General features: G+C 38.3%; 1 protein-coding gene across 10 annotated transcripts in view; it reads left to right on the forward strand.

The window, feature by feature from the left end:
• Positions 1 to 27,109, forward strand: part of ASH1L (ASH1 like histone lysine methyltransferase) — a 224,159-nt gene that overhangs the window by 80,707 nt on the left and 116,343 nt on the right. For all 10 annotated transcript variants that reach the window (XM_063655579.1, XM_063655645.1, XM_063655399.1 and 7 more), the window contains 2 exons: positions 1,411 to 5,974; positions 24,193 to 24,294. In XM_063655579.1, coding sequence (XP_063511649.1) covers positions 1,411 to 5,974; positions 24,193 to 24,294 — 4,666 coding nt within the window. The remainder of the gene's footprint in view (positions 1 to 1,410; positions 5,975 to 24,192; positions 24,295 to 27,109) is intronic.

The raw sequence follows: 27,109 nt of genomic DNA on the forward strand, positions 1-27,109 counted from the left end.
CACTATATTGATATCTCTTCCTACTCCTCCTACTTTTGTTTTTGTTGACAATTTCTCAGTATTACATTGTACAGATGTACCTTACTTTATTCAGCCAGTTTCCTGTAGATAATTGTTTGGATTTTTTTAGGGTTTTTTTTAATACTAAAATAGTGGTGCATTTTGGACCCTTGTGCAGACATTATATTTTTAAGAGTGTATCTTGGGTAGACCCTCAAAGTAGGATTTCTGGGTCAAAGGATGTAGTTAAATGCATGTGGAATTTTTCTAGTTTATAACTAGATTGTAGCATTTTCCATGCAGTACATTTTCATACATGCTTGAATTTGGTTTTATGTTTTCTATCCTGCTTCATTGGTTTGTCTTTTCATTTGTCACTTCTATACTGTTTCAATGATTGGGGCTTTGAAAAATGATATTTGGTATGGTTATTCCCTGACTTTTCTACATTTTAGATTTTTCTAGTTATTCTTGCATATCTGTTTTCCCCATTGAACATTATAATCAATTTTTCTAAATGCCAAAGAAATCTGTTGGTATTTTTATTGAGATTGCATTAAATTTATAAATTTGCTTAGGGAAAATTGTCGTCTTTATGTCTTTCTATCCACAAACACAGTATAACTTTACATTTGTTCAGTTCTTTCATGACTATTTTATAATTAGGAAGAACTCTTTAGTGGTTATCCAAAAGTAAAACAGACTATTGTGTGAAGTGGTGAATTCATTTCTAGAGTATATAGTGAGGATTCATGAATTAGACAGCAGTTTACGGTAAATGACTTAAATGTTACTTCCCACTCTAAGATTTTATATAAAAACACATTCTGAAGAAAATATGAATTTTTAAATTGTCTTTCCTATTCCACGTTAAGAGAGAGCTCTACTGCTCACTCAAGATCATAATTGAGAATGCGTTATAAAAGAGTAGAAGTAGGTTAGGGATTGTCTTCCACAGGTTTAGAAGCATTTAAATCAATGAAGGAGGTAGGCAGTAAACTATTATTTTAGATGACGACCATAGGATACTGTAGCTAAAAATAATTGTCTTTTCAAAAATGGTACCTTCATATACTTCATTTATATTTACCCAGTCAAAAGTAAGATGAAAGTAGACTATTGATTTGCCATTTTAAAAATGTCGAAAATATCAGGGATATTTCTAAAGACCCCCTAATACATAGTTTTATTGTGTTGAAAGTCAACAAAGATAATATACCATGATAGCCTCTCGTATAGCAGCAGATGAGCTAACATACTGTGACATTAGTATAATATTAGGTTTTTTAAAAACCTCTGTTGCCTATTGTATATCTGATATGTGATCCATTAGTTTGTTGGATTGTTAAGCTAAGCTAAAGTGGTATAAGGTTTACTCCCTCTTTAACTTTTTTCTTGTTCAAATTTTAGGACCCTTCAAAGTTGTACAAGAAAGCAGATGATGTTGCAGCCATTGAATGCCAGTCTGAAGAAGTCATCCATCTTCATTCACAGGGAGAAAACAATCCTTTGTCTAAGAAGCTATCTCCAGTACACTCAGAAATGGCAGATTATATTAATGCAACACCATCTACTCTTCTTGGTAGCCGGGATCCTGATTTAAAGGACAGAGCATTACTTAATGGAGGAACTAGTGTAACAGAAAAGTTGGCACAGCTGATTGCTACCTGTCCTCCTTCCAAGTCTTCCAAGACAAAACCGAAGAAGTTAGGAACTGGCACTACAGCAGGATTGGTTAGCAAGGATTTGATCAGGAAAGCAGGTGTTGGCTCTGTAGCTGGAATAATACATAAGGACTTAATAAAAAAGCCAACCATCAGCACAGCAGTTGGATTGGTAACTAAAGATCCTGGGAAAAAGCCAGTGTTTAATGCAGCAGTAGGATTGGTCAATAAGGACTCTGTGAAAAAACTGGGAACTGGCACTACAGCGGTATTCATTAATAAAAACTTAGGCAAAAAGCCAGGAACTATCACTACAGTAGGACTGCTAAGCAAAGATTCAGGAAAGAAGCTAGGAATTGGTATTGTTCCAGGTTTAGTGAATAAAGAGTCTGGCAAGAAGTTAGGACTTGGCACTGTGGTTGGACTGGTTAATAAAGATTTGGGAAAGAAATTGGGTTCTACTGTTGGCCTAGTGGCCAAGGACTGTGCAAAGAAGATTGTAGCAAGTTCAGCAATGGGATTGGTTAATAAGGACATTGGAAAGAAACTAGTGAGTTGTCCTTTGGCAGGTCTGATCAGTAAAGATGCCATAAACCTTAAAGCCGAAGCACTGCTCCCCACTCAGGAACCACTTAAGGCTTCTTGTAGTACAAACATCAATAATCAGGAAAGTCAGGAACTTTCTGAATCCCTGAAAGATAGTGCCACCAGCAAAACTTTTGAAAAGAATGTTGTACGACAGAATAAAGAAAGCATATTGGAAAAGTTCTCAGTACGAAAAGAAATCATTAATTTGGAGAAAGAAATGTTTAATGAAGGAACATGCATTCAGCAAGACAGTTTCTCATCCAGTGAAAAGGGATCTTATGAAACCTCAAAGCACGAAAAGCAGCCTCCTGTATATTGCACTTCTCCGGACTTTCAAATGGGAGGTGCTTCTGATGTATCTACGGCTAAATCCCCTTTCAGTGCAGTAGGAGAAAGCAATCTCCCTTCCCCATCACCTACTGTATCTGTTAATCCTTTAACCAGAAGTCCCCCTGAAACTTCTCCACAGTTGGCTCCTAATCCATTACTTTTAAGTTCTACTACAGAACTAATCGAAGAAATTTCTGAATCTGTTGGAAAGAACCAGTTTACTTCTGAAAGTACCCACTTGAACGTTGGTCATAGGTCAGTGGGTCATAGCATAAGTATTGAATGTAAAGGGATTGATAAAGAGGTAAATGATTCAAAAACTACCCATATAGATATTCCAAGAATAAGCTCTTCCCTTGGAAAAAAGCCAAGTTTGACTTCTGAATCCAGCATTCATACTATTACTCCTTCAGTTGTTAACTTCACTAGTTTATTTAGTAATAAGCCTTTTTTAAAACTGGGTGCAGTATCTGCATCAGACAAACACTGCCAAGTTGCTGAAAGCCTAAGTACTAGTTTGCAGTCCAAACCATTAAAAAAAAGAAAAGGAAGAAAACCTCGGTGGACTAAAGTGGTGGCAAGAAGCACATGCCGGTCTCCAAAAGGGCTAGAATTAGAAAGATCAGAGCTTTTTAAAAACGTTTCATGTAGCTCACTATCAAATAGTAATTCTGAGCCAGCCAAGTTTATGAAAAACATTGGACCCCCTTCATATGTAGATCATGACTTCCTTAAACGCCGATTGCCAAAGTTGAGCAAATCCACAGCTCCATCTCTTGCTCTCTTAGCTGATAGTGAAAAACCATCTCATAAGTCTTTTGCTACTCACAAACTATCCTCCAGTATGTGTGTCTCTAGTGACCTTTTGTCTGATATTTATAAGCCCAAAAGAGGAAGGCCTAAATCTAAGGAGATGCCTCAACTGGAAGGGCCACCTAAAAGGACTTTAAAAATCCCTGCTTCTAAAGTTTTTTCTTTACAGTCTAAGGAAGAACAAGAACCCCCAATTTTACAGCCAGAAATTGAAATCCCTTCCTTCAAACAAGGTCTGTCTGTGTCTCCTTTTCCAAAAAAGAGAGGCAGGCCTAAGAGGCAAATGAGGTCACCAGTCAAGATGAAGCCACCTGTACTGTCAGTGGCTCCATTTGTTGCCACTGAAAGTCCAAGCAAGCTAGAATCTGAAAGTGACAACCATAGAAGTAGCAGTGATTTCTTTGAGAGCGAGGATCAACTTCAGGATCCAGATGACCTAGATGACAGTCATAGGCCAAGTGTCTGTAGTATGAGTGACCTTGAGATGGAACCAGATAAAAAAATTACCAAGAGAAACAATGGACAATTAATGAAAACAATTATCCGCAAAATAAATAAAATGAAGACTTTAAAGAGAAAGAAACTGTTGAATCAGATTCTTTCAAGTTCTGTAGAATCAAGTAATAAAGGGAAAGTGCAATCCAAACTCCATAATACGGTATCAAGTCTTGCTGCCACATTTGGCTCTAAATTGGGCCAACAGATAAATGTCAGCAAGAAAGGAACCATTTATATAGGAAAGAGAAGAGGTCGCAAACCAAAAACTGTCTTAAATGGTATTCTTTCTGGTAGTCCTAGTAGCCTTGCTGTTCTTGAGCAAACAGCTCAGCAGGCAGCTGGGTCAGCATTAGGACAGATTCTTCCCCCATTACTGCCTTCATCTGCTAGTAGTTCTGAGATTCTTCCATCACCTATTTGCTCTCAGTCTTCTGGGACTAGTGGAGGTCAGAGCCCTGTAAGTAGTGATGCAGGTTTTGTTGAACCCAGTTCAGTGCCATATTTGCATTTACACTCCAGACAGGGCAGTATGATTCAGACTCTTGCAATGAAGAAGGCCTCAAAGGGGAGGAGGCGGTTATCTCCTCCTACTTTGTTGCCAAATTCTCCTTCGCACTTGAGTGAACTCACATCTCTAAAAGAAGCTACTCCTTCCCCAATCAGTGAGTCTCATAGTGATGAGACCATTCCCAGTGATAGTGGAATTGGAACAGATAATAACAGCACATCAGACAGGGCAGAGAAATTTTGTGGGCAAAAAAAGAGGAGGCATTCTTTTGAGCATGTTTCTCTGATTCCCCCTGAAACCTCTACAGTGCTAAGCAGTCTTAAAGAAAAACATAAACACAAATGTAAGCGCAGGAATCATGATTACCTCAGCTATGACAAGATGAAAAGGCAGAAACGAAAACGGAAAAAGAAATATCCCCAGCTTCGAAATAGACAGGATCCAGACTTTATTGCAGAGCTAGAGGAACTAATAAGTCGCCTAAGTGAAATTCGGATCACCCATCGAAGTCATCATTTTATCCCCCGAGATCTTCTGCCAACTATCTTTCGAATCAACTTTAATAGTTTCTATACACATCCTTCTTTCCCCTTAGACCCTTTGCACTACATTCGAAAACCTGACTTAAAAAAGAAAAGAGGGAGACCCCCTAAGATGAGGGAGGCAATGGCTGAAATGCCTTTTATGCACAGCCTTAGTTTTCCTCTTTCTAGTACTGGATTCTATCCATCTTATGGTATGCCTTACTCTCCTTCACCCCTTACAGCTGCTCCCATAGGACTAGGTTACTATGGAAGGTATCCTCCCACTCTTTATCCACCTCCTCCATCTCCTTCTTTCACCACGCCACTTCCACCTCCTTCCTATATGCACGCTGGTCATTTACTTCTCAATCCTGCCAAATACCATAAGAAAAAGCATAAGCTACTTCGACAGGAGGCCTTTCTTACAACCAGCAGGACTCCCCTCCTTTCCATGAGTACCTACCCCAGTGTTCCTCCTGAGATGGCCTATGGTTGGATGGTTGAGCACAAACACAGGCACCGTCACAAACACAGAGAACACCGTTCTTCTGAACAACCCCAGGTTTCTATGGACACTGGCTCTTCCCGATCTGTCCTGGAATCTTTGAAGCGCTATAGATTTGGAAAGGATGCTGTTGGAGAGCGATATAAGCATAAGGAAAAGCACCGTTGTCACATGTCCTGCCCTCATCTCTCTCCTTCAAAAAGCTTAATAAACAGAGAGGAACAGTGGGTCCACCGAGAGCCTTCAGAATCTAGTCCATTGGCTTTGGGATTGCAGACACCTTTACAGATTGACTGTTCAGAAAGTTCTCCAAGCTTATCCCTTGGAGGATTCACTCCCAACTCTGAGCCAGTCAGCAGTGATGAACATACAAACCTTTTCACAAGTGCAATAGGCAGCTGCAGAGTTTCAAACCCTAACTCCAGTGGCCGGAAGAAATTAACTGACAGCCCTGGACTCTTTTCTGCACAGGACACTTCACTAAATCGGCTTCACAGAAAGGAGTCACTGCCTTCTAACGAAAGGGCAGTACAGACTTTGGCAGGTAAGAGGGTTATTTTGTTACCTGTTATTTGTTAAAGAAATAGGTTATTTTCCACAGGGGCCTGATAAATGTAGATGAACTTTTAATATATATATCTTTTTTTGTTTTTTTATAAGTAATTTTGAAATCTCAGTACTCCTTTTCCTTAGATTTAAGAAGTAAGGAATGTCTGTATTTTTTTTTGTTTGTTTTGAGAAGAGCTATTATTGTCAAAAAGAAAAAAAGAAAGAAATATACATAACTTTTGGAAACCAGGAAAAATCATTCATCTTTTTTATGTAGACAGGCTATTACACAATTTTTATAAAGACAAATGGTTCATAGATCTGTTAGTAGTATGCAGGATTTCCCACCACCCCAAGAGGTAAAAGGTAATGCTGGAAGGATTTTTAATGTATATTAATCCAGTAGTTGTAAATGTATCTTTGTTACAGGAAGAATATGTTATTAGTACCGTATGTCTCATAATAAAAATTCAAACACTGGACATTTTCAGCATTGTAAAATTTAACTGAATATTCATTCAGACAGACTTCATTTTGCAGAGTACCTTTTGATGTCTTCATAAAAGCTGCTTCAGTTATATAGAAAAAAAAGAAATCTGGAAAATGCATTTGTACATCTAGAAAGAATTGTACATCTTTTTCTCTCTTAATTGTACACCTTTTAAGAATTGAGAAGATTGGAAAACAAAGAGTAAGCATTTGCCACTTGAATAAAAGATTAGAAGTTCTTTGTGAGAGATCTTAAGCCTAAGAGTTTGTAAAATAACTCTAGGAAGTCCATAAACCCTCTGATGATGTAAGTAAAATTACGGGTATATATGTTTGTGCATCTTTTTTAGTGATAATCTAGAAAAATTTCATCAGATTTTCCAAGTAAATTCTCTAAACCTCAGTATATTCTCTAAACCTCCTATATAATGGGATTTGTAGGGGTATTATGAAAAGTAGTCACAAAGTAAGCATGCAAATGTTAGTTATTATTATTCCACTAAAAGATTAAAAACTTGTGCATTAGGCCAGGCGTGGGTGGCTCACACCTGTAATCCCAGTGCTTTGGGAGGCCGAGGCGGGCGGATTGTGAGGTGAAGAGATCGAGACCATCCTGGTTAACACAATGAAACCCCATCTCTACTTAAAATACAAAAAAAATTAGCCAGGCTTGGTGGCGGGTGCCTATAGTCCCAGCTACTCGGGAGGCTGAGGCAGGAGAATGGCGTGAACCCCGGAGGCGGAGCTTGCAGTGAGCCGAGATAGCACCACTGCACTTCAGCCTGGGCAACAGAGCGAGACTCCATCTTAAAAAAAAACAAAAAACAAAAAAAAACTTGTGTATTAGGGAAAAGATAAACCCCCCGAATACAAAGAGTTTTTGTTCCTGATTTTCATTATTCATGAACTTTTGAAAAATTAAAACTTAGTGGAGAATCTGAGTGTTCCTTAGCTTTTAACAGTGTTTATTTATTTATTCATTTTTTTATTTTGAGACGGAGTCTTGCTCTGTTGCCCAGGCTGGAGTGCAAATGGTGCAATCTCGGCTCACTGCAACCTCCACCTCCCGGGTTCAAGTGATTCTCCTGCCTCAGCCTCCTGAGTAGCTGGGACTACAGGTGCATGCCACCATACCTGGCTAATTTTTTGTATTTCTAGTAGAGACAGGGTTTCACCATGTTAGCCAGGATGGTCTCGAACTCCTGACCTCGTGATCCGCCTGCCTCGGCCTCCCAAAGTGCTGGGATTACAGGCTTGAGCCACTGCACCCGGCCAGCTTTTAACAGTGTAAAGAGAGAAAAAGTCTTATGCTTAGGTCCATTCAACAAATAGTTTATTTAATCAGTAATAGTTATTGAATATCAGGTATTTACCAGGCATTCTACTTTGTGGGCCCTTGTTATATAATAGAGAATGAGGCACACAGGTTCATTGAGTCATGGAGATTATAGTGGAGGAGGTAGATAATAAACAAAAAATCACATTATGTGTTGTTAAAATTGTGATAAGGACTGTAAAAGGGAGAGAGTACAGCATGAAATGGGGAGCCTGACCCAGAGAAGTCTTTCCTGAGAAAGTGATCCTAAACTGAGACCTGGCAGATGTGCAACATTTAACTGGGTTAACAGACTCATTCATTATTCATTCATTTACTGGCTCATTTATTGAATTCCTGAAACATACAGGACTATTCTAGTCACTGGCATATAAAATAGTAAATGCCTGATATCTGACCTCATAATTTTCAGCTTAGTGAAGGAAGACAAACCGTAGAGTGATAAGCAAATAAATAATGGCTTAATTGAGAAAAATGCTGTAAAGTTAATACCATAGAGTGTTATGATACAGATTAAAGGGCTGGCAGAGGGGGATCTAATTAGATAGTTACTAGTTATGGCTGAGGATAAAAAGTTGAGACTTAAAGGATGAGAAGCCACAGTGAAGTCCAGTTGCGGTGGCTCATGCCTGTAATCTCAGAACTTTGGGAGGCTGAGGTGGCCAGATCACTTGAGGTCAGGAGTTTGAGGCCAGCTGGCCAACACGGTGTAAACCCCATCTCTACTAAAAATACAAAAATCAGCCAGGCGTGGTGGCACGTGCCTATAGTCCCAGCTACTTGGGAGGCTGAAGCAAGAGAATTGCTTGAACCCAGGAGGCGGAGGTTGCGGTGAGCCCAGATCACGCCAGTGCAACAGAGTGAGACTGTATCTCAAAAAAAACAAAACAAAAAGCCACAGTGAAGAACATGTTTTAAGATTCTCAGTTGGGAAGGAGTTTAGATATTGGATAAACTGAAAAAAGCTTCATTGTGGAGGAAATACAGAGAGAGTAGTGAGAAATGTGGCAAAAGAAGAGACCAAACAATGTGTTAAGAATTTTGGATTTTATATTAAGAACAAAAGACAAAGGAGTATTGATTTTAGGTTTGCATTTTTAAATGATGATTTTGCCTCCTGCATGAACACTGGATGGAGTGGATAAAAATAATTTGAAGGAAACTGGTTAGTAGGCAATTGCAGTAGTCTAGATAACATGATGGTGCTTAGATTAGGTTAGTGGCAGGCTTATGTCTGAACATATGGGAGATTGGAGATAACATGCACTAAGAGAGAGAAGACTATAGGAGGAGCAGATTTAGAGGAGAACACAGTTGTTGTTGTTTTTTTTCTTTTCTTTTCTTTTCTTTTTGAGACAGGCTCTCACTCTGTTGCCCAGGCTGGAGTGCAGTGGCACGATCTCGGCTCACTGCAACCTGTTTCCTGGGCTCAAGCCATTTTCCAGCCTCAGCCTCCTGAGTAGCTGGGACTACAGGTGCAAGCCACCAACGCCAGGCTAATTTCTTTGTATTTTTGTAGAGATGGGGTTTCGCCATGTCGCCCAGGCTGATCTCAAACTCTTGGGCTCAAAGGGACGCTCCTACCTTGCCCTCCCAAAGTGCTGGGATTATAGGCCTGAGTCATCACTCTGAGACACTTTTTAATACATATAGTTTGAAGTGTCTGAACATTGAAGTGGAGGATTTGAGAAGGTCGTTGGATATCTAGTTCTCAGGCTTAGTAGAGAAGCTTGGCCTGGAGATAAGAGCATTTCCTCTGAGGATTTGAAAAATTGTGTTAGGCAATATCATTCATTAAAAAGGGCTTCTGGGTGAAATAAAAATTAGGAACACACTCTCAAAAACCTGTGTAACTTTATAAGCAGAGCACCAAGAAAAATAATAATTTTCAAAAATAGCAGTTAAAAAGACATACTAGACCAGGCACGATGGTTCATGCCTGTAATCCCAGCACTTTGGGAGACTGAAGCAGGCAGATCACCTGAGGTCAGGAGTTGGAGACCAGCCTGGCCAACATGGCGAAACCTGTCTCTACTAAAATAAAAAAATTAGCCAGCAGTGCTGGTATGCGCCTGTAGTCTCAGCTACTCGGGAGGCTGAGGCAGGAGAATCCCTTGAACCTGGAAGGTAGAGGTTGCAGTGAGCCAAAATTGTGCCACTGCACTCCAGCCTGGATGACAGTGTGAGAGTCTGTCTCAAAAAAAAAAAAAAAATATATATATATATATATATATATATATATATATAGTTAAGACTAAATGTCTTAATAAATAAAGAGGCTGGGAATGGTGGCTAATGCCTGTAATCTCAACACTTTGAGAGGTGAGGTTGAAATATCACTTGAGCCCAGGAGTTCAAGACCAGCCTGGGCAACATAGGAGCCTCCCATCTCTGCAGAAAAATGTTTTTTAAATTAGCTGGGTATGATGGCATGTGCCTGTAGTCCTGGCTACTCAGGAGGCTGTGGCAAGATGATCACTTGAGCCCAGGAGTTCAAGGCTGCTACTGTAAGCTGTGATCGTGCCACTGCATTCCAGTCTGGGCTGGCAGAGCCAGTATTGTAGAAATACTACAATAAATATAGGCATTAACCTTCCAGGAAAAGATGAAGGTAGCTTGTAGGGATATGAAGAAGGGTTGAAGCTGCTCAGCTGTAGGCACAGAAGGATGTCAGTGGTAGATAAATGTAGCAATGCCAGACATAGATGGTTCTAGTGTGTTGTACCTGTTTGTTTCTTTTGTACAAACATTGAGAGAAGCCACACAGTAAAAACACTTGCAGAAAAGTCTGTTGCCAGTAGGAGCCAAGAGGAACAATGTGGATGAATGTACATTTTGAACAGAACTACATTGCTTATGGCTTTCTTCATTTAGTTTGTGTTGGTGTACTCTTCGTTCAGCTGCTAGTTTTGTCCTGCAAAATATTTATGTGCTTTAAAAGTCATGTATTAACCAATACAACTTTCATATTCTGGTATCATTCTTGTATTTATCAATGATACAAGAGCTATTTAACTATACAGAAACACATACAATAACAATGTATACCTTTATGAATTTTTATATGTATAATCATGAGAGTAATGATATTTTCCTTGGGAGAATAGGGAGTGAAAAACAAACAGCCTTGGGTAGCTCTGAGGAACTGCAGTATTTAAAGTAGTGCTTAAAAAACTGTCAGCTTTTGGCCCACATGTGATTGTTTGTGATGATCTCTACACGTTTTAAAAAATTGCTCATATTAAAAAATCTAGAAATTTTACATAAAAATGTGGAATTCTGCTTCTCAGAAAAATCAGAACATCTGGCAACAATTAGTCCACATTTCGTGGATAATAGTGACGGCTGGGGCTCAGTATTGGCAGGCCCCTTTTCATTGCTGCTTGTATTCTTTCGTTCGCCACAGTCCTCACTGTTTTTTGTTGTGTGTTGTATCTGGCCCTCTTCAGCTATTTAAAGAGGGAACTTTTGGATTTGAGATCCCTAATTTCAGAGTCATGAGAAGGAGATTATAAAGGATGAGTAAATTGAGGTGAAGGTGATATGAGATGACAGGTTAGGGTGTTGAATGTATCATCTACGTGGACATTGAAATTACTCAAGAGGACAGTTACAGGAGTTGGGGTGAAAATGGTGGATGTGAACCTGGTTTCAGGGTCCTTGGGGAATGAGAAAGATAGCAGGGAAGTTTATGCAAAAATACCTGTGTTAAGTACGAATTTGTCTTTTTAAAAATGTCCTTCTTTATTTAATTATTTGAGATGGAGTCTCTCTTTGTCATCCAGGCTAGAGTTCAGTGGCGTAATCTAGGCTCACTGCAAAACCCACCTCCTGGGTTCAAGCTATTCTCCTGCCTCAGCCTCCAAGTAGCTGGGATTGCAGAAGTGCACCACCACACTTGGCTAATTTTTGAATTTTTTGTAGAGTCGGGGTTTCACTATATTGGCCAGGCTAGTTTCAAACTCCAGACCACAAGAGAACCACCTGTCTCAGCCTCCCAAAGTACTGGGATTACAGGTGTGAGCCACTGCACTTGGCTTTTTTTCTTCTTTATAAAATAACATACAGAAACCACTAAGACCTCTCTGAAGTCACTGCTCTGACACTAGTTCTCTATCACCAATTGGATGTTGTACAATTTAGTTCAATTCTGAATACAAATTACCTGAAACTAGTGAAGACCTCAAGTTAAGAGCAAAGTTAGTCATGAGACTGCAGATGCCCGTCACAAATTTTGGTGTTCCTGAGACATCCATACTTCTGCCTGGCCTGCTAAAAATTTGCAACTTCCTGCAACCCCCTCAATTTTGGTAACTTGTTAAAAGGACTCACAGAACTTGTGAAAGCACTATAGTATGATTACAGTTTTGTTACAAAGGTTGCAGATCAAGAACAACTAGTTGAAGAGATACATAGAGCAGTGTTTGGTGCAAGAAGGGTCCACAGACCTCCATGCCCTTCCCCTTGTGGAATCTGGGCACATTGTCCTCCCAGCACATCACTGTATTCACCAACCTGGAAGCTCCACTGAACCTCAGTGTCCAGAGATTTACTGAGTTAGGACACTGAACTCAGTGTCCAGAGTTTTACTGAGTTAGATAGGCCAGATTGATTAGATCATTGGCCATGTTTTTTAACTCAGTCTTCAATTCTCCACTCCCTTGAGGTTGGGGTGACCCAAAGTTTCAGATCTTTAATTACGTGATTTGGTCTTTCTGGTCACTGGCCCCCATCTTGAAGTTACCTCAGGCTTTCATCTCACTGGCATAACAGAGACATTCCTATCACTTCGGTAATTACAAGGATTTTTGAAACTCTGTGCCAGGAACCAGGGACAAAGACCAGCTATATTCTTTATTTTATCATAAGTCTAAATTCCTTTGTTAATTGCTCTCTATCTTGGAATCTCTCTATCTTCTTCACAATTACTCTTGATAAGTACATGGAGATGTGACTTGATTTTCTAATAGAAACTTAATATACTTTTTTCAGGTAGATGTGAAAATAGGTTTAGCTGTCAAAAACCAGTTGAGGAAAAATTTTTAGTTAAGCAAAATACTAAATAAAAATATTCAGGCTCAGTTATCTTTTTTTTGATCCCTTTGAAAGTCAGAACTGGTTTTGTTTAGGAATATTTTATGTATTTGATTTTTGTTCTTAACTATTCCCTTATGATGGTAGCTGTTCTTTCAGCAAACAGTTATTTTGTGCCTATTGTGTGCCAGGAGAAGGAACATGCTGTAATTCCAGCACTTTGGTAGGCCGAGGTGGGTGGGCCACTTGAGGTCAGGAGTTCAAGATCAGCCTGGCCAACATGGTAAAACCCTGCCTCTACTAAAAATACAAAAATTAGCCAGGCATGGTGGCACATGCCTGTAGTCCCAGCTACTCGGGAGGCTGAGGCACAAGAATCACTTGAACCCAGGAGGTGGAGGTTGTAGTGAGCCGAGATCATACCATTGCACTCCGGCCTGGGCAACAGAGCGAGACTCTGTCTCAAAAAAAAAAAAAAAAGGTAATTTCTGCCTTAAAGTTGATTTATAGTTTAGACATGTATACAACTAGTTATTGACAGTTTTTTGTTTTGTTTTTTGTTTTTTGAGACAGTCTCGCTCTGTCGGCTAGGCTGGAGTACAGTGGCACAATCTCGGCTTACTGCAACCTCCACCTCCCAGGCTCAAGCAATTCTCCTGCCTCAGCCTCCTGAGTAGCTGGGATTACAGGCGTGTGCCACCATGCCCGGCTAATTTTTGTATTTTTAGTAGAGACAGGGTTTCACCATGTTGGCCAGGCTGGTCTCGAACTCCTGACCTAAGGTGATCCACCTGCCTCGGCTTCCCAAAGTGCTGGGATTACAGGTGTGAGCCACCGCGCACAGCCTGACCGTTCTTAATATTGAGATATATTCACAAGGCATTTTGGGGAGCAGAGAAGTGAGGGACTGACTTAAAAGGGCTTGGGAAGGAGGAGGGAGTTTTGAATTTAGCAGCGAAGAATAAGGTGTGACAGGTGTTTCTTACACTAGATATCAGCTTTGCAAGGGCATGGGGATGTGTTACTGTGCTTAGTTAAGTGTTAATGGTTTGATATGGGACCCAAGAGATGGGACTGGAAAGATAGGCAGATCATAAAGTCTTCGTTTATATGAGACTCCCAAGAGTGTAGAGTTTACTTTATAAGGTATGAGAAGTTAAGGGTTTTAAGATGGGGAATAATTTGTTGAGATTACATTGACAGCAGTGTGATAGATGGATTAGTGAAAGGAGATCGGGTAGATCAGTTTGGAAACTGCTCCCACAAAATATTATGAGGCTCTTATTGTGAGACTCTGAGCCAAGGTAGAGATGATGTGATTAAGTGAAATGAGGTATGCAAAAGGATAAGGTTGGAAATAGGTAATAGATTTGGATTTCAAGCCAGTTTTGTAGGACAGATGGATCTGTAGCTCAAAGGAGAGGTGAAACCTGAAGATAATTATAGATACTTTATTATTAAGGCTATGAGAAGGAATGACAATATTTATGGTGAATATAGTGTATTTCTCAAAAGAGAGGTCAAACCTGAAGATAATTTTAGACACATGATTATTAAGGCTATGAGAAGGAATAACAATATTTATGGTGAATTCAGTGGGTTTCTTAAGTGAGTTTATAGTCAAGAATGTCAAGTGGCTGGACGCGGTGGCTCACGCCTGTAATCCCAGAACTTTGGGAGGCTGAGGCGGGCAGATCACCTGAGGTCGGGAGTTCAAGGCCAGCCTTACCAACATGAAGAAACCCCATCTCTACTAAAAATACAAATAATAGCTGGGCGTGGTGACACGCGCCTATAATCCCAGCTATTCAGGAGGCTGAGGCGGGAGAATTGCTTGAACTTGGGAGGTGGAGGTTGTGGTGAGCCGAGATCATGCCATTGCACTCCAGCCTGGGCAACAAGAGAGAAACTCCGTCTCAAAAAAAAATTAATTAATTTAAAAAAAGAGTGTCAAGTGTTACGGGAGATTGGTTAGGTAAGTACTGAAAGTAGATGATTGGCTTTGGCGGTTAATTTGTCTTGTGTCTGAGAGCCATTTGTATAGTGGCAAATGTTAGATTTCTGGAGGCTGAGGAATGGAAGTTAGGAAATGCAGACAATTAAAATTCTTACACCTTTACATTTTGCTATTTTTTTCCTCATTGTTTTCTTTTGTAGCACTTCTGACTGGTTTATTATTTGCTTTTTCCTTACAATGACATTGTTATTCTATAGCATTCTGTTGAAGATGTAATTACATTTTCTCAATCTGTGATGTCAGGTTGCTTTTTGAAGTATAAAGGTTTAAGAAATACATAATTACATATGATTTTTAATTGACCTTCTCAGTCTTCAGTTGATTTTTTCCGTCTATAAATTTAAGGTAGATTCATTTTACATTTGGTACCATGTTAAAATGCTCTAAAAACTACCTACTGTATAATAGGTATTACAATATTGTTCATCACCTTCAGGACATTATTATCCTAAAATGTCTCCCAGTGGTCCAAGCTGGGACAGTTTGAGCAACAAAATAAATATGAGAGGATTGGATTATAACCTAAAAAATAAAGTCAATATCTATAAATCCATGTTGATTTAAATAAATGATTGACTAAATAAATACTTGGCAGAAAAGAAGCAAATCTTTTTTTTACAGAAAAATTCCAAATAATATATGTAGATCACCACTTTCAGGAGGTAGAACTTGATTTCCCTCTTCTTGAATATGGGCTGGACTGCTGACTTTTAAAGAACAGAGTATGAAGAGGGAAAAGCAGTAACTTTACAGTGAAGAGGCCTGGCAGACAGCACCTTAACCAAGTTCAAGTTTAACTTCACCAGTGATAAGGCATGGTGATATCATGTACTCTCTGATAGAATGTGTTAAGTCTAAGCAGAAAAATAATAATAATAATAATAATAATAATAAAGGGCATTCTACAAATACTTGACCAGTACTAAAAAGTATCAAGGACCTGAAAAAACAAGGAAAGTCTGAGAAGCTTTTACAGAACAGAGAAGACTAAGGAGACATGACAACTAAATACAATGTGATATCCCAGATTGACAGTGAAAAAAGGACATGAGTGGAAAAAAATTGGCAAAATCTAAACAAAGTCTGGAATTTTGTTAATAGTATTATTCCAATATTAATTTCTTGGTTATGACAAATGTACTGTAGTTATGTAAGATGTCAACATTGAGGGATGTTGGGTAAAGGACATATGAGTAGTCTCTGTACTATCTTTGTAACTTTTATGTAAATCTAAATTTATTCCAGAATAATGAGTTTTTTTTAATATAGCAGGATACAAATTGTTAAGTAAAACATATCTCAAACTGATAATTGATGAAATAAGAAATAAAGGTTATTTACGATTTATATTGAGTGGATTCATCGTAAGTGTTTGGTTGGGGGTAAAACAGGCATATTTGATAAATCATGTTGATATAAATTTCAGGAAAAATAAATGAAACCGAATTAGGGACACTGGCATGTGTAGCTTGGACCAAGGCATTTAACCCTTCTCTCCTTGTTTCAAAAATGGGGAATCAAACTGACTTATCACTTTGAGCATTTTTAAAGTAAACAAGTATATTCACTGTAAAATTAAGTCTTATGAAGCCTTAAAAGGAATAACAGCTATAATCACTTTTATAAATTATGTGCATGTGGTAGTTAGCTTATTTTTCTAACTTATATACTGTTCTGTACTGTACAGACTAACAGCTATAAAATCAGCTTGATGCAAGTGAAATTACAGTAAAATTACACACTTAAGTAAGGCCAGGTTTCCTGGTTTCTTCCAATCCTGATAGTGATTCTATTTAATTTATGTATGTATGTTAGGTAGACATGAAATTGGTCTCATGGGCAAGAGTTTCTGACCTGGAATGTCAGTTATTTCACCCCTGTTTTTCAGCATATGTAACTCATGGCTGGCTACACATGACAGAACTTACAAACCTGGATTCTAAAATTGGCAGAGGAGTAGAATGGAGTATTTTCATTTAGCATTTATAGCTTACAAGTCATAGAACAAGCAGACAATGGAACATTATTATAAATGATTTACTACATATAAATTATATACATTATTTGGTGCATTCAGTGATTATGAGCATTTTGTCCTCCAAGAATAAGTGAGGCTTAAACCTTTTTTTTGGAAAAAGTATATTCACTGTACAAACATATAGATTGAAGCAAAGAATACTGAGTTTTGTTTTCTCCTTAACTGAAGAGTATAAGCTTTGATCAGAATATACTGATTTCAAACAATTTCACTAGTGCTGTTTATAAGACACACCTATGCAACAGTTAGAAGGAATAAGTTCAAATGTTCAGTAGCAGGGTGGGGTGACTATAGGTGACAGCACAATATTGTGTTTTTCAAAAATAGCTAGAAGAGAGGACTTGAAATGTTCCTGACACGTAGAAATCATAAATACACAAGGTGATGGATACCCAAAATACTCTGACCTGATTCTTATACATTCTATGCATGTAATAAAATATCACATGTACCCCATAAATATGTACAACTATTATGTATCAATTTTAAAAAGATTTAAAACATGATAGAAAAAAGATATGCCTATAAAGGAAGTGTGAACGTACAGAGATGAAAGCAGAAAATTGTTTGTGGTGTGGTTAGTGCAGTTACGGGAATTTCCAGAAGAATTCCATTTCAGTGAATGATGTCATTTGGGCATCATGAAAAATAGCCTAGTTAGAGAAAAAAACAGAGGTTTTGTTTTGTTTGAGACAGGGTCTCACTCTGTTGCCCAGGCTGGAGTACAGTGGTGCTATCTTGGCTCACTGCAGGCTCCACCTCCCAGGTTCATGCCATTCTCCTGCCTCAGCCTTCCAAGTAGCTGGGACTACAGGTGCCCGCCACCACGCCTGGCTAATTTTTTGTATTTTTAGTAGAGGTGGGGTTTCACCGTGTTAGCCAAGATGGTCTCGATCTCCTGACTTCGTGATCTGCCTGCCTCGGCCTCCCAAAGTGCTGGGATTACAGACATGAGCCACAGCGCCCGGCCAAAACAGACTTTTTAGCTTAAAAATCACCGGAACAGGCTCTGAGTCGTACTCTCTTGTAGTGCATTTAGTTGGTGCATCAGATAAAATGTATTGCTTTCTGTGTTTCCCACAATTGAAAACAGCTGTTTTTATTGCGGACCCAGATTTTACCTTAGCATTCAGCTCATTCACAAGAAGGTTCCAAGGTAGCTATCAACTGTGAACCATACCAAAGGATTCAGAACTTGAATCTGGGAACAAAAAAAATCTTGATCAGAAGTTCTCAAATAGTTTGATATTTTATGTTCACATTCCTTTACTATGGTAGCCATTTTTATTACAGCCAATTTTGGTTCAGTCGTTAACACACATTCCCAAATAGCTTTGACTTATAAATAATGAAAGAAGAGGAATCTTTTTTAAAACTAAACTTTTGTAACAATTTAATTTTGGTGGGAAGGAACAATTTCAGTGTTAGAAACTTTTAAAATAAATTATTTTAAAATCGATAATATCTTAGAACTGACTACTGCATAGCATTCTTCCAAATTAGCATACTTAATTTATTTTTCCATAATTCACCCAAAGATATTTCTAGCATTGCAAACATCAGACATTCCACTCATATAAATGATTTCTTAGTTACTTGTGTCTTTAGTGTTGATCTCCAGAGTGTGACTAAAATTCATACTATGTTAAGTTATAAAAGCTTTAATAGTGAACTTAGACTAAAGAAACATATGTTTTGTCCAACCATTGATTTAGTTCACTGGATTTTTTTTGCTAATTTGTATTTGACACCAGGGAAATTCCTTGTTTTTCTAGGCTAGGATGCTCAGGGCTTCAATGAGTAGTTAGTTGAATCTTTATTCTCATGATTTCTTTGGGATGCCTCCACCACTGCAGACACTATTATCAGTGAGAATTTTATCTATTCTGCTATCTTTGCCTGTTTTACTGTCTTCACACCCAGGGATCTGTAAAAGTAGCAGTACTTATATATCTTTGGTTTGTTTTAGTTCCTCCAATGGAAATGTCAATCAGGATTTTTTGTGGCAAATCAATTTGAAAACAGGTTCTTGGTTTCTGCTCATTTTGTGTTTATTATAAAGATTTTCATAATCTTATTTCTTTATGATCCAGTTATGTTCTTTTTTTACTTTTTCAACTTTCTGACGGTTTGTATCCCTGATTTCATCTTACAGTTTTGCTGTAAAAGTTCTACCTTTCCCCCCTTGTTTAAATTCACAAAAATGTTTCTGTAAATCCTGTCTTTATCTTCAAAAGTTCATCAAATACTGGTCAAATAAAATCCAGAGAGTCTATAATTAAAATCACTTCCAGGGTTCCTTCACATTTGCAAATTTGGTTTTTAATTCTTAATTTTCTCTGTATTATTCCAATTTATATTCTCTTTTTCTGTCTTCCTCCTTACTAGTAGTCTGCCTTGTTTACATGAGGGCCTTTATTTCCAACTGAAGAAAAAGTATTTCCCTTAATAATCTACTTATATTTATTCTGAAATCCAATTTTATTTAGGTACTTTTTTTTTTTTTCAGCTTGCCTGTAATTTCTACTTCCTGCATTTATGTGTGTAGAATTTCTAAACATATTCTGAAGTTGTCATCATCTGAGTGATGAGACACACAGTGGTGGTCTACTCAGTAATATTGTGAACTAAGGAATTCCTATTTGTAGTCTTTATTCACCTCTGAAGTACTTATTCTGCTTTATAGTATTTTGAAATGAAAAATGATGGGAACTCTTTGATATCTACAATTGTGTTCTTTGTGTTTATGCTTTGAGGAAGTGTCAGATTTTCTTGAACTAGAATTCATATAAACCTCTTGTCCTCTGTGGAGTGGGGAGCCTCCACACATCCTTCCAGGCAGATCTAAAATGGCCACTCTTGAGACATGAGCAAACATTTGTCACATGATGGAGACAGCAAGGAAAAGGGCTAAGTAGGGGAAGAAAAAAACTACTTTCTCCCTTGGGAAAAAACTGAGCAGAAAGCCAGATATCTTCGGGTTCTGACTCATCTCTTGGGCATACTCTGCAAAAGCTATGGCGAAGAGTCAGTGAATTAGAAGATTCACTCAGAGTAACTTTTTCCTACCCTGCAAGTACCTACCAGCCCTGGAGGTGCCTATATGAGTAGTACTTCTTAATTGGATTCACTCTATGTTTAAGGTAAATGCTTGATATTAATAGGTTAGTTCTAGCTCCCTACTGGGTATAACTCACTGCTCTTCTTTCTGTTATTATTATTATTATTATTATTAGGGCAAGGGTCTCACTGTCGCCCAGGATGGAGTGCAGTGGTGCGATCACAGCTTGCTGAAGCCTCTACCTCCTGGGCTCAAGCCATCTTCCCACCTCAGCCTCCCAAGTAACTGGGACTACTGGGTATGCACCACCATGCCCAGCTAATATTTATTTTTTTGTGTGTGGAGACTGAGTTTCGCCATATTGCCCAGGCTAGTATTGAACTCCTGAACTCAAGCAACCTGGCTACCTCGGCCTGGCAAAGTGCTGGTATTCCAGGCATGAGCCCCCCGCACCTGCCTATGTAAAAATTTCATAATAAACCTAAGGACTCAATTAATATATACTAGTCACTAATATTTATAAAACATTTTGAATTTTATAAAATTATTTTTGGATTACATTATCTCATTTTGGGACTCACAACAATGCTGTAACTTAGCTTTATTAAACCAAAGTCCGGGCACATTTACTTCTGTAGATTCTCTCTAGTTTAATTTGTAGCAGAGCCAGGAGTCAAACCCAAGGATGCTTTACTCCATAGTCCATGTACTGAACACCATATCACACTCGACTGCTCTGCATTATGTTTTAGGGTTGGACACATAAATATATATTGGTCTCTGTTGAATTGGACATACTAGTTCTCTGGGCATTATCTGGTTCTTCCTGGAAGCCCAACTGCAAATTGGCATTTATAAAACAGTGTATTTCTGGCAATGTTACAGATAATGTTTGCAGATTTCATATGATTCCTACTGTTAGGCTAATTTTAACATACTTTGAACATCTTTTAACTGGTTGCTATTTCTTTTACATAAGTGATAGCATCACTTTCCAGTCTTAAACTTGGTTGCTTTATATCTTTAAGTAATGTTTTTTCAGTTATCCTCATCTTCTTACTGCCACTGTGAGCAGTGCTTTTAAGTGAAATAAGATGCTAGAGCTGATGATTACCAAGCGATAGAGATCTGTATCTCAAGGATACAACTTTATTCTTTTTAAATATGAAATATTGTTAAGAATAGCTCTGCTCTGTATGAACAGGGAATCCAAACTTTTAAAAATGAAAAATGAGAACCTTCCTGAATAAAATTTTATTCAAATCTCCTATTAAATCCTAAGAATAGGCTGCTGGCTTCCGTTACTTTCAGGAAATGAAAAATGGCTTAGAAGCTAAGTGAGCTAAGTAAGCCATCTCTCAATTGTTGCAGTTTCTCAGGAATTGCTGCCAATAATGCTGCCAATAATGATCTCCATGGATCTGACCCCCATTCCATCTCCTACTGCCTCTGAAGCTCCAGATATCACCAAAAGAAGGAGCTTTGAAGAAAGTGCCTGTACCCTCTTTTTACCCTGAGGTGGGTGAGGCCAGGCAGGGTGATTCTCAGGATATCCTGACGATCAAAGGTACAGTTGAAGCCTTCATCGAGAATTTCTTGAAGATGACCAAGAAATTCAGGAAACACTACCAAATAGCCTAAGAACTGAAGATGGAGCTCAAGAATGGATGGCACAAGTGCCACCTAAAATGTAGTGCATGATGATATACACGATGATTAGTAAGCTCCTTGAGGGCAGAGACCATTACACCGTTTGTAGACTTCTTCCCCCTACCTTCACAATATCTAGCATAGTACCAAGCATATAAACTATACTCACTTAATAAGTGTTAGTTTATGACTGAGAGAAAAGACTTTACATAAAAAGTGCTCTTAGGGCTGGGCGCAGTGGCTCATGCCTATAATCCCAGCAATTTGGGAGGCTGAGGCGGGCGGATGACTTGAGATAAGGAGTTTGACACCAGCCTGGCCAACATGATGGAACCCCGTCTCTACTAAAAATACAAAAAATTAGCTGGGCATGGTGGCCCATGCCTGTAATCCCAGCTACTCAGGAGGCTGAGGCAAGAGAAACACTTGAATCCGGGAGGCAGAGGTTTCAGTGAGCCAAGATTGCACCACTGCTCTCCAGCCTGGGAGACAGAGTCCGTCTCCCAAAAAAAAAAAAAAAAAAAAGGCCTTCAGATCCCTCTTTTCTTAGTACTTAATCCATGATCAGGAATGGTGATAAGAGTTGACTATTATCTCAGGCAATAGGCCACTATTGTCTTCTGTCTTGACTATGTGTTGGGTAGGAAATATGTATCTGTCTGTATATTAAGTTTTCAGTATTAATACTTAAAGTTATGTCTTCACTGATGCCTGGGCTTTTTATTTCTTAGATGTTTCATTGTGACATTCAGTTATTTAGTGGAAATCTCTCATCTGAGCCACACTCGAGGGGGATTTATTATACTGTCAGATTTAAAAATCCGTCTTGTATTTGTTGTTAAGATTCAACAATAAACAGTCTCTTCTTCAGTAGGTCTACATCAGTCATCATTGTGTTTCAGAAGTAGGATGTACTATCACATCAATTTTCTAAAAAAAAATTTAACGTGTTACTCTTGAATGACAGCATATAGTCTTACATCTCACCTGAGCAGTACTTCCCATAGTCTGCTAAAAGACTATTTACAGCAATGTGATTTAAGATACTACTTAATTGAAACAAGGCTCATGGTCTCTTTCTCTTTCTCCCAGCCTCCCAAATTGCTGGGATTATAGGCATGAGCCACTGCGCCCAGCCCTAAGAGCACTTTTTATGTAAAGTCTTTTCTCTCAGTCATAAACTAACACTTATTAAGTGAGTATAGTTTATATGCTTGGTACTATGCTAGAGCTCTTTCCCTTAGGAGCTAAGGGAACAGCAACTTAGCTCCATTCAGTTCTTCTGACCCTAAGTTGTCCTTAGAGAATTAATCACATCTTCTTTTAGGAGTTAACTTTCATTTAGAGGCAGATCTTGAAAATCTTCAACTTTTTGATTTATTGTACCTTTTGCGGCTCCAGTTACACATAAGTTTTTTTATTTGTAATTTTTTCCCATCAGTAAGCCTTTCAGATTACTAGTTTTTTGATAAACGTGAGGTAGACATTCATTACCAACTCTTAATAGCTGGCATTTTAGATTATAAGAAATCCAATATAAGAATCAAGTATATTTTATTCAGGAAAATAATCTTACATCAACAACATACTTTTCTTTTGAGCAAGAGACGTATTATGCTCTATAGATTTGGGGTTTTGCTAAAAGCATGAAAGTTTTTGAAAGGAAATTGAGCTTCTTCGTCTTCATAAGCTTTATGTATATAGCCAAGGATCCTTAAGTGTATAGCTTTAAAAGAAACTTACTGTATTTCATGGATAAATTAATTACCAGTTTTTCTAGAATTAGCAAAAGGAAGAAAAACATAGAATCTGAAAATAATTTTTGTGAATTGGATAGGATGTGTGGGTTTAAGGTTTGAGCCTTTACTTTCTTTTTTTTTGAGATAGAGTCTTGCTCTGTTGCCCAGGCTGCAGTGCAATGACGTGATCTCAGCTCACTGTAAACCTCTGCCTCCCAGGTTCAAGCTATTCTCCTGCCTCAGCCTCTCGAGTAGCTGGGATTACAGGCATGTGCCGCCATGCCTGGCTACTTTTTGTATTCTTAGTAGAGGCGGTTTCACCATGTTGGCCAGGCTGGTCTCAAACTCTTGACCTTGTGATCCGCCCACCTCGGCCTCCCAGAGTACTGGGATTACAGGCGTGAGCCACTGCGCCAGGCCCTCACATCAACTTTTTAATAAATTACATTGTAAATTTTGTCAGTTTATATGATGAATTTTAATCAATAATCCATAAAAGATTTGGTTAAAATATTGTTAGTAATTTGTATCAATATTTTAAATAATGTTTTAGGCTAGTAACGCATGAAAACTAAATCGTATATTGTTTATTCTTCCATTAAAATTAGTTTTTCCTCTGGTAATGTAACAGGAGAACTTATGTATATAAGATCTGTGAAATTCTGACAACAACATATAGTGTGGTTTGTCCTCTGCTTATTTTCCTCCTAATATCAGGTTACTAGTCATATTATTACCGGAGATGACGGTGGCAGCAACTAAACTGTAACAAGTTCTAACAAAATATGGTTTCACATTATTTTTAAACTTGGATTTTCCTATGATTTCTATCTTTTTCTCTTTCTCCAGGCTCCCAGCCAACCTCTGATAAACCCTCCCAGCGGCCATCAGAGAGCACAAATTGTAGCCCTACCCGGAAAAGGTCTTCATCTGAGAGTACTTCTTCAACAGGCTAGTGCTATTTGTTTTACCAGATTTTCAAGATAGTTTCCCATTTGTTATTTGTGAATAAGGAGTTACAATATTATAGAAAAAATAATGGGGACTGTATCATATATGGTATTTTTTTTTTCCATTCAAAGGAGTTGAAACAGTAGACTTGGTATATGAGAATCAGTAATGTACATTGAAACAATATAGTAGTCTTCCGCTTTACAAAGCTGAATTAAAGTAAAAGTATGTGTTGGGAATAATAGGGGAATGTGGATTGTAGCTATTTAATAAAGATTTAGATATATATAAGATTGCTTAAGGCCGGGCGCGGTGGCTCACGCCTGTAATCTCAGCACTTTGGGAGGCTGAGGTGGGTGGATCACCTGAGATCAGGAGTTCGAGACCACCCTGTTCAACATGGTGAAACCCCATCTGTACTAAAAATACAAAAACTAGCCAGGCATGGTGGCGTGTGCCTGTAATCCCAGCTACTTGGGAGGCTGAGGCAGGAGAATCTCTTGAACCTGGGAGGCGGAGGTTGCAGTGAGCAGAGATCACTCCACTGCTTTCCAGCCTGGGCGACAGAGTGAGACTCCGTCTGAAAAAAAAAATTGTTTAGTAAACTAGTAATTTCCAAAGTAGCATTCAGAAATCTCTAGGGATATGCAAAATAATTAAGAGTTCGTGAGGAGAACCTCTATTAATAGTTATTTTTAAACTTCTAAATCGCTAATGTTTATATATTTACAACCTGTTAATACATACACCATATTTGTATAATTTATACAGAAATTTAGGGTATGCTTCCAATTTTCTTTTTATGGATAGTTTGTGTGTTTACCAAAAAAAAAAAAGAGAATGATTTACACCTGTTTTCTGCCTTTTCCTGATGGTTGAAGAGTAAGAAATAATTTTTTTTAATGTATTAATTTTACTGAGAGAGATGGAGAGTGACAGATAATTCCAGATAGTGAGGAATATATTAAAGAGAATTTAGAGTGTTCAGGAAAATAAATAAAAAAGCCAGTGTGGTCAGACTAAAGACGGTTGGTTGGTTGGTTGGTTTTGAGATGAGTCCCACTCTGTTGCCCAGGCTGGAGTACAGTGGTGCAATCTCGGCTCACTGCAACCACTGACTCCTGGGTTCAAGTGATTCTCTTGCCTCAGCCTCCTGAGTAGCTGGAATTACAGGTGCCCACCACGATACCCGGCTAATATTTTTGTATTTTTAGTAGAGACTAAAATTCGCCATGTTGGCCAGGCTGGTCTCGAACTCCTGACCTCAGGTGATCTACCCGCCTCAGCCTCCGAAAGTGCTGGGATTACAGGCGTGAGCCACTGCGCCCAGCCAAAGATGGTTTTTAAATATGAGGCTGGAAACGTAGTAGAGAACTAGTGATGTAGAGCCTTAAACACAGTTGGAATTTGTGGAAACTTAAACAAAGAAATGACATTATCTCCTGCCTTTCTATCTCTAGGTCTTTGAAGAAGTAGAAGGCCTTTCAAATTGTATCAATATGGTATTTGTTGAATTTAGTTGATGATTATCTTTAGAAGCTCTTTGTTAGTCCAGTTGTCTGCTTGGCAGCAAGTGATAGTTGTGTCTCTCTTGGTGCTTTGTTTTTATACTACCATGGAGAGACTTTTGTACTCTTAACAAGAAGTGACTTAATTTCTCTGATGTTTACCTAGACCAGGGTAAGGAAACTCAGCCTATGGGCCAAATGCAGTCCAAGGCCTGTTTTTGTGTAGCCCTGAAGCTAAGAATTATTTTTCGGTTTTTAAAGGCTTGGGGGAAAAAGATGAATAATAATATGAGGTAAGCATTACATATGTCCTCAAAAGCCTAAAATATTTACTGTCTGGCCTTTTACAGAAAAAGTTCATCAACCCCTGAACAAATGAATGAGATTTTGATAAGGGACATATCAATGTTGAAAATCACCAAAATATTTTACTTTTGTAAACAAAAGAAAGAATATCTAAATTCATAATGTTTCTTTTGCAATGAGACTATTCTGTTCATTGAATTAGATTTCTGTTGGGGGTTACTGTGAGTAGTGAGCACTGGGAATACAAATACGAGTAAGATTAAATTACTGCCCTCAATAATTCAGACATATTCACTGAAAAGCAATGTATTAAATTCTGTAACAGAGCAGTGTACAAAATGCTATGACACAGAGAAATTCAAGCACTAACCACTTGAAATGACTGAAGAAGATATCACTGAATAAGTCACGCACACTACTATATATTGAATTTACTTAAGTAGGCAAGTGGGACAACATAAACGGTAATAATGTATTTAGCACAGTAACAACAGCACTTTCGAAGAAAGGCACAAAACCATGAAATAGCATAGTGTTTTTGAAGAATAACCCATTGTTGGATATGACTAATGTACATAAGTGGTGATGATGGTGGTTGGAAAAGGAGGTTGTAAAAGTAATAATGGGGACTGTATCATATATGGTATGTTTTTTTCATTCAGAGGAGTTGGAACTTCATTGTACATGCAGTTGGGAGCTACTGAACAATTTCTAACAAGGAAGATAAATTATTTGATATGCTCTATCAGTAAGAATAGGATAGGTCTTGCAGTGTTAAAAAATGATCACCAAATCTCAGTGGCTTAAAACAACAAAGGCTTATTTTTTGTTCATGCTGTGTGACCATCAAGAGTCCACTCCATGTTGCCTTCCCTCTAGGACCCCGACTAACAGAGAACCTGTACCTTGAATGTTGCTTGTCTTCTGGCAGAGGGGAAAGGGCCATAGTAAAGCACTAACTGGCTATTAAAATTTCTGCATTAAATGTTACTTCTCAGTTT

This window comes from Pongo pygmaeus, chromosome 1, assembly GCF_028885625.2.
Source record: "Pongo pygmaeus isolate AG05252 chromosome 1, NHGRI_mPonPyg2-v2.0_pri, whole genome shotgun sequence".
Classification (NCBI taxonomy): Eukaryota; Metazoa; Chordata; class Mammalia; order Primates; family Hominidae; genus Pongo; species Pongo pygmaeus.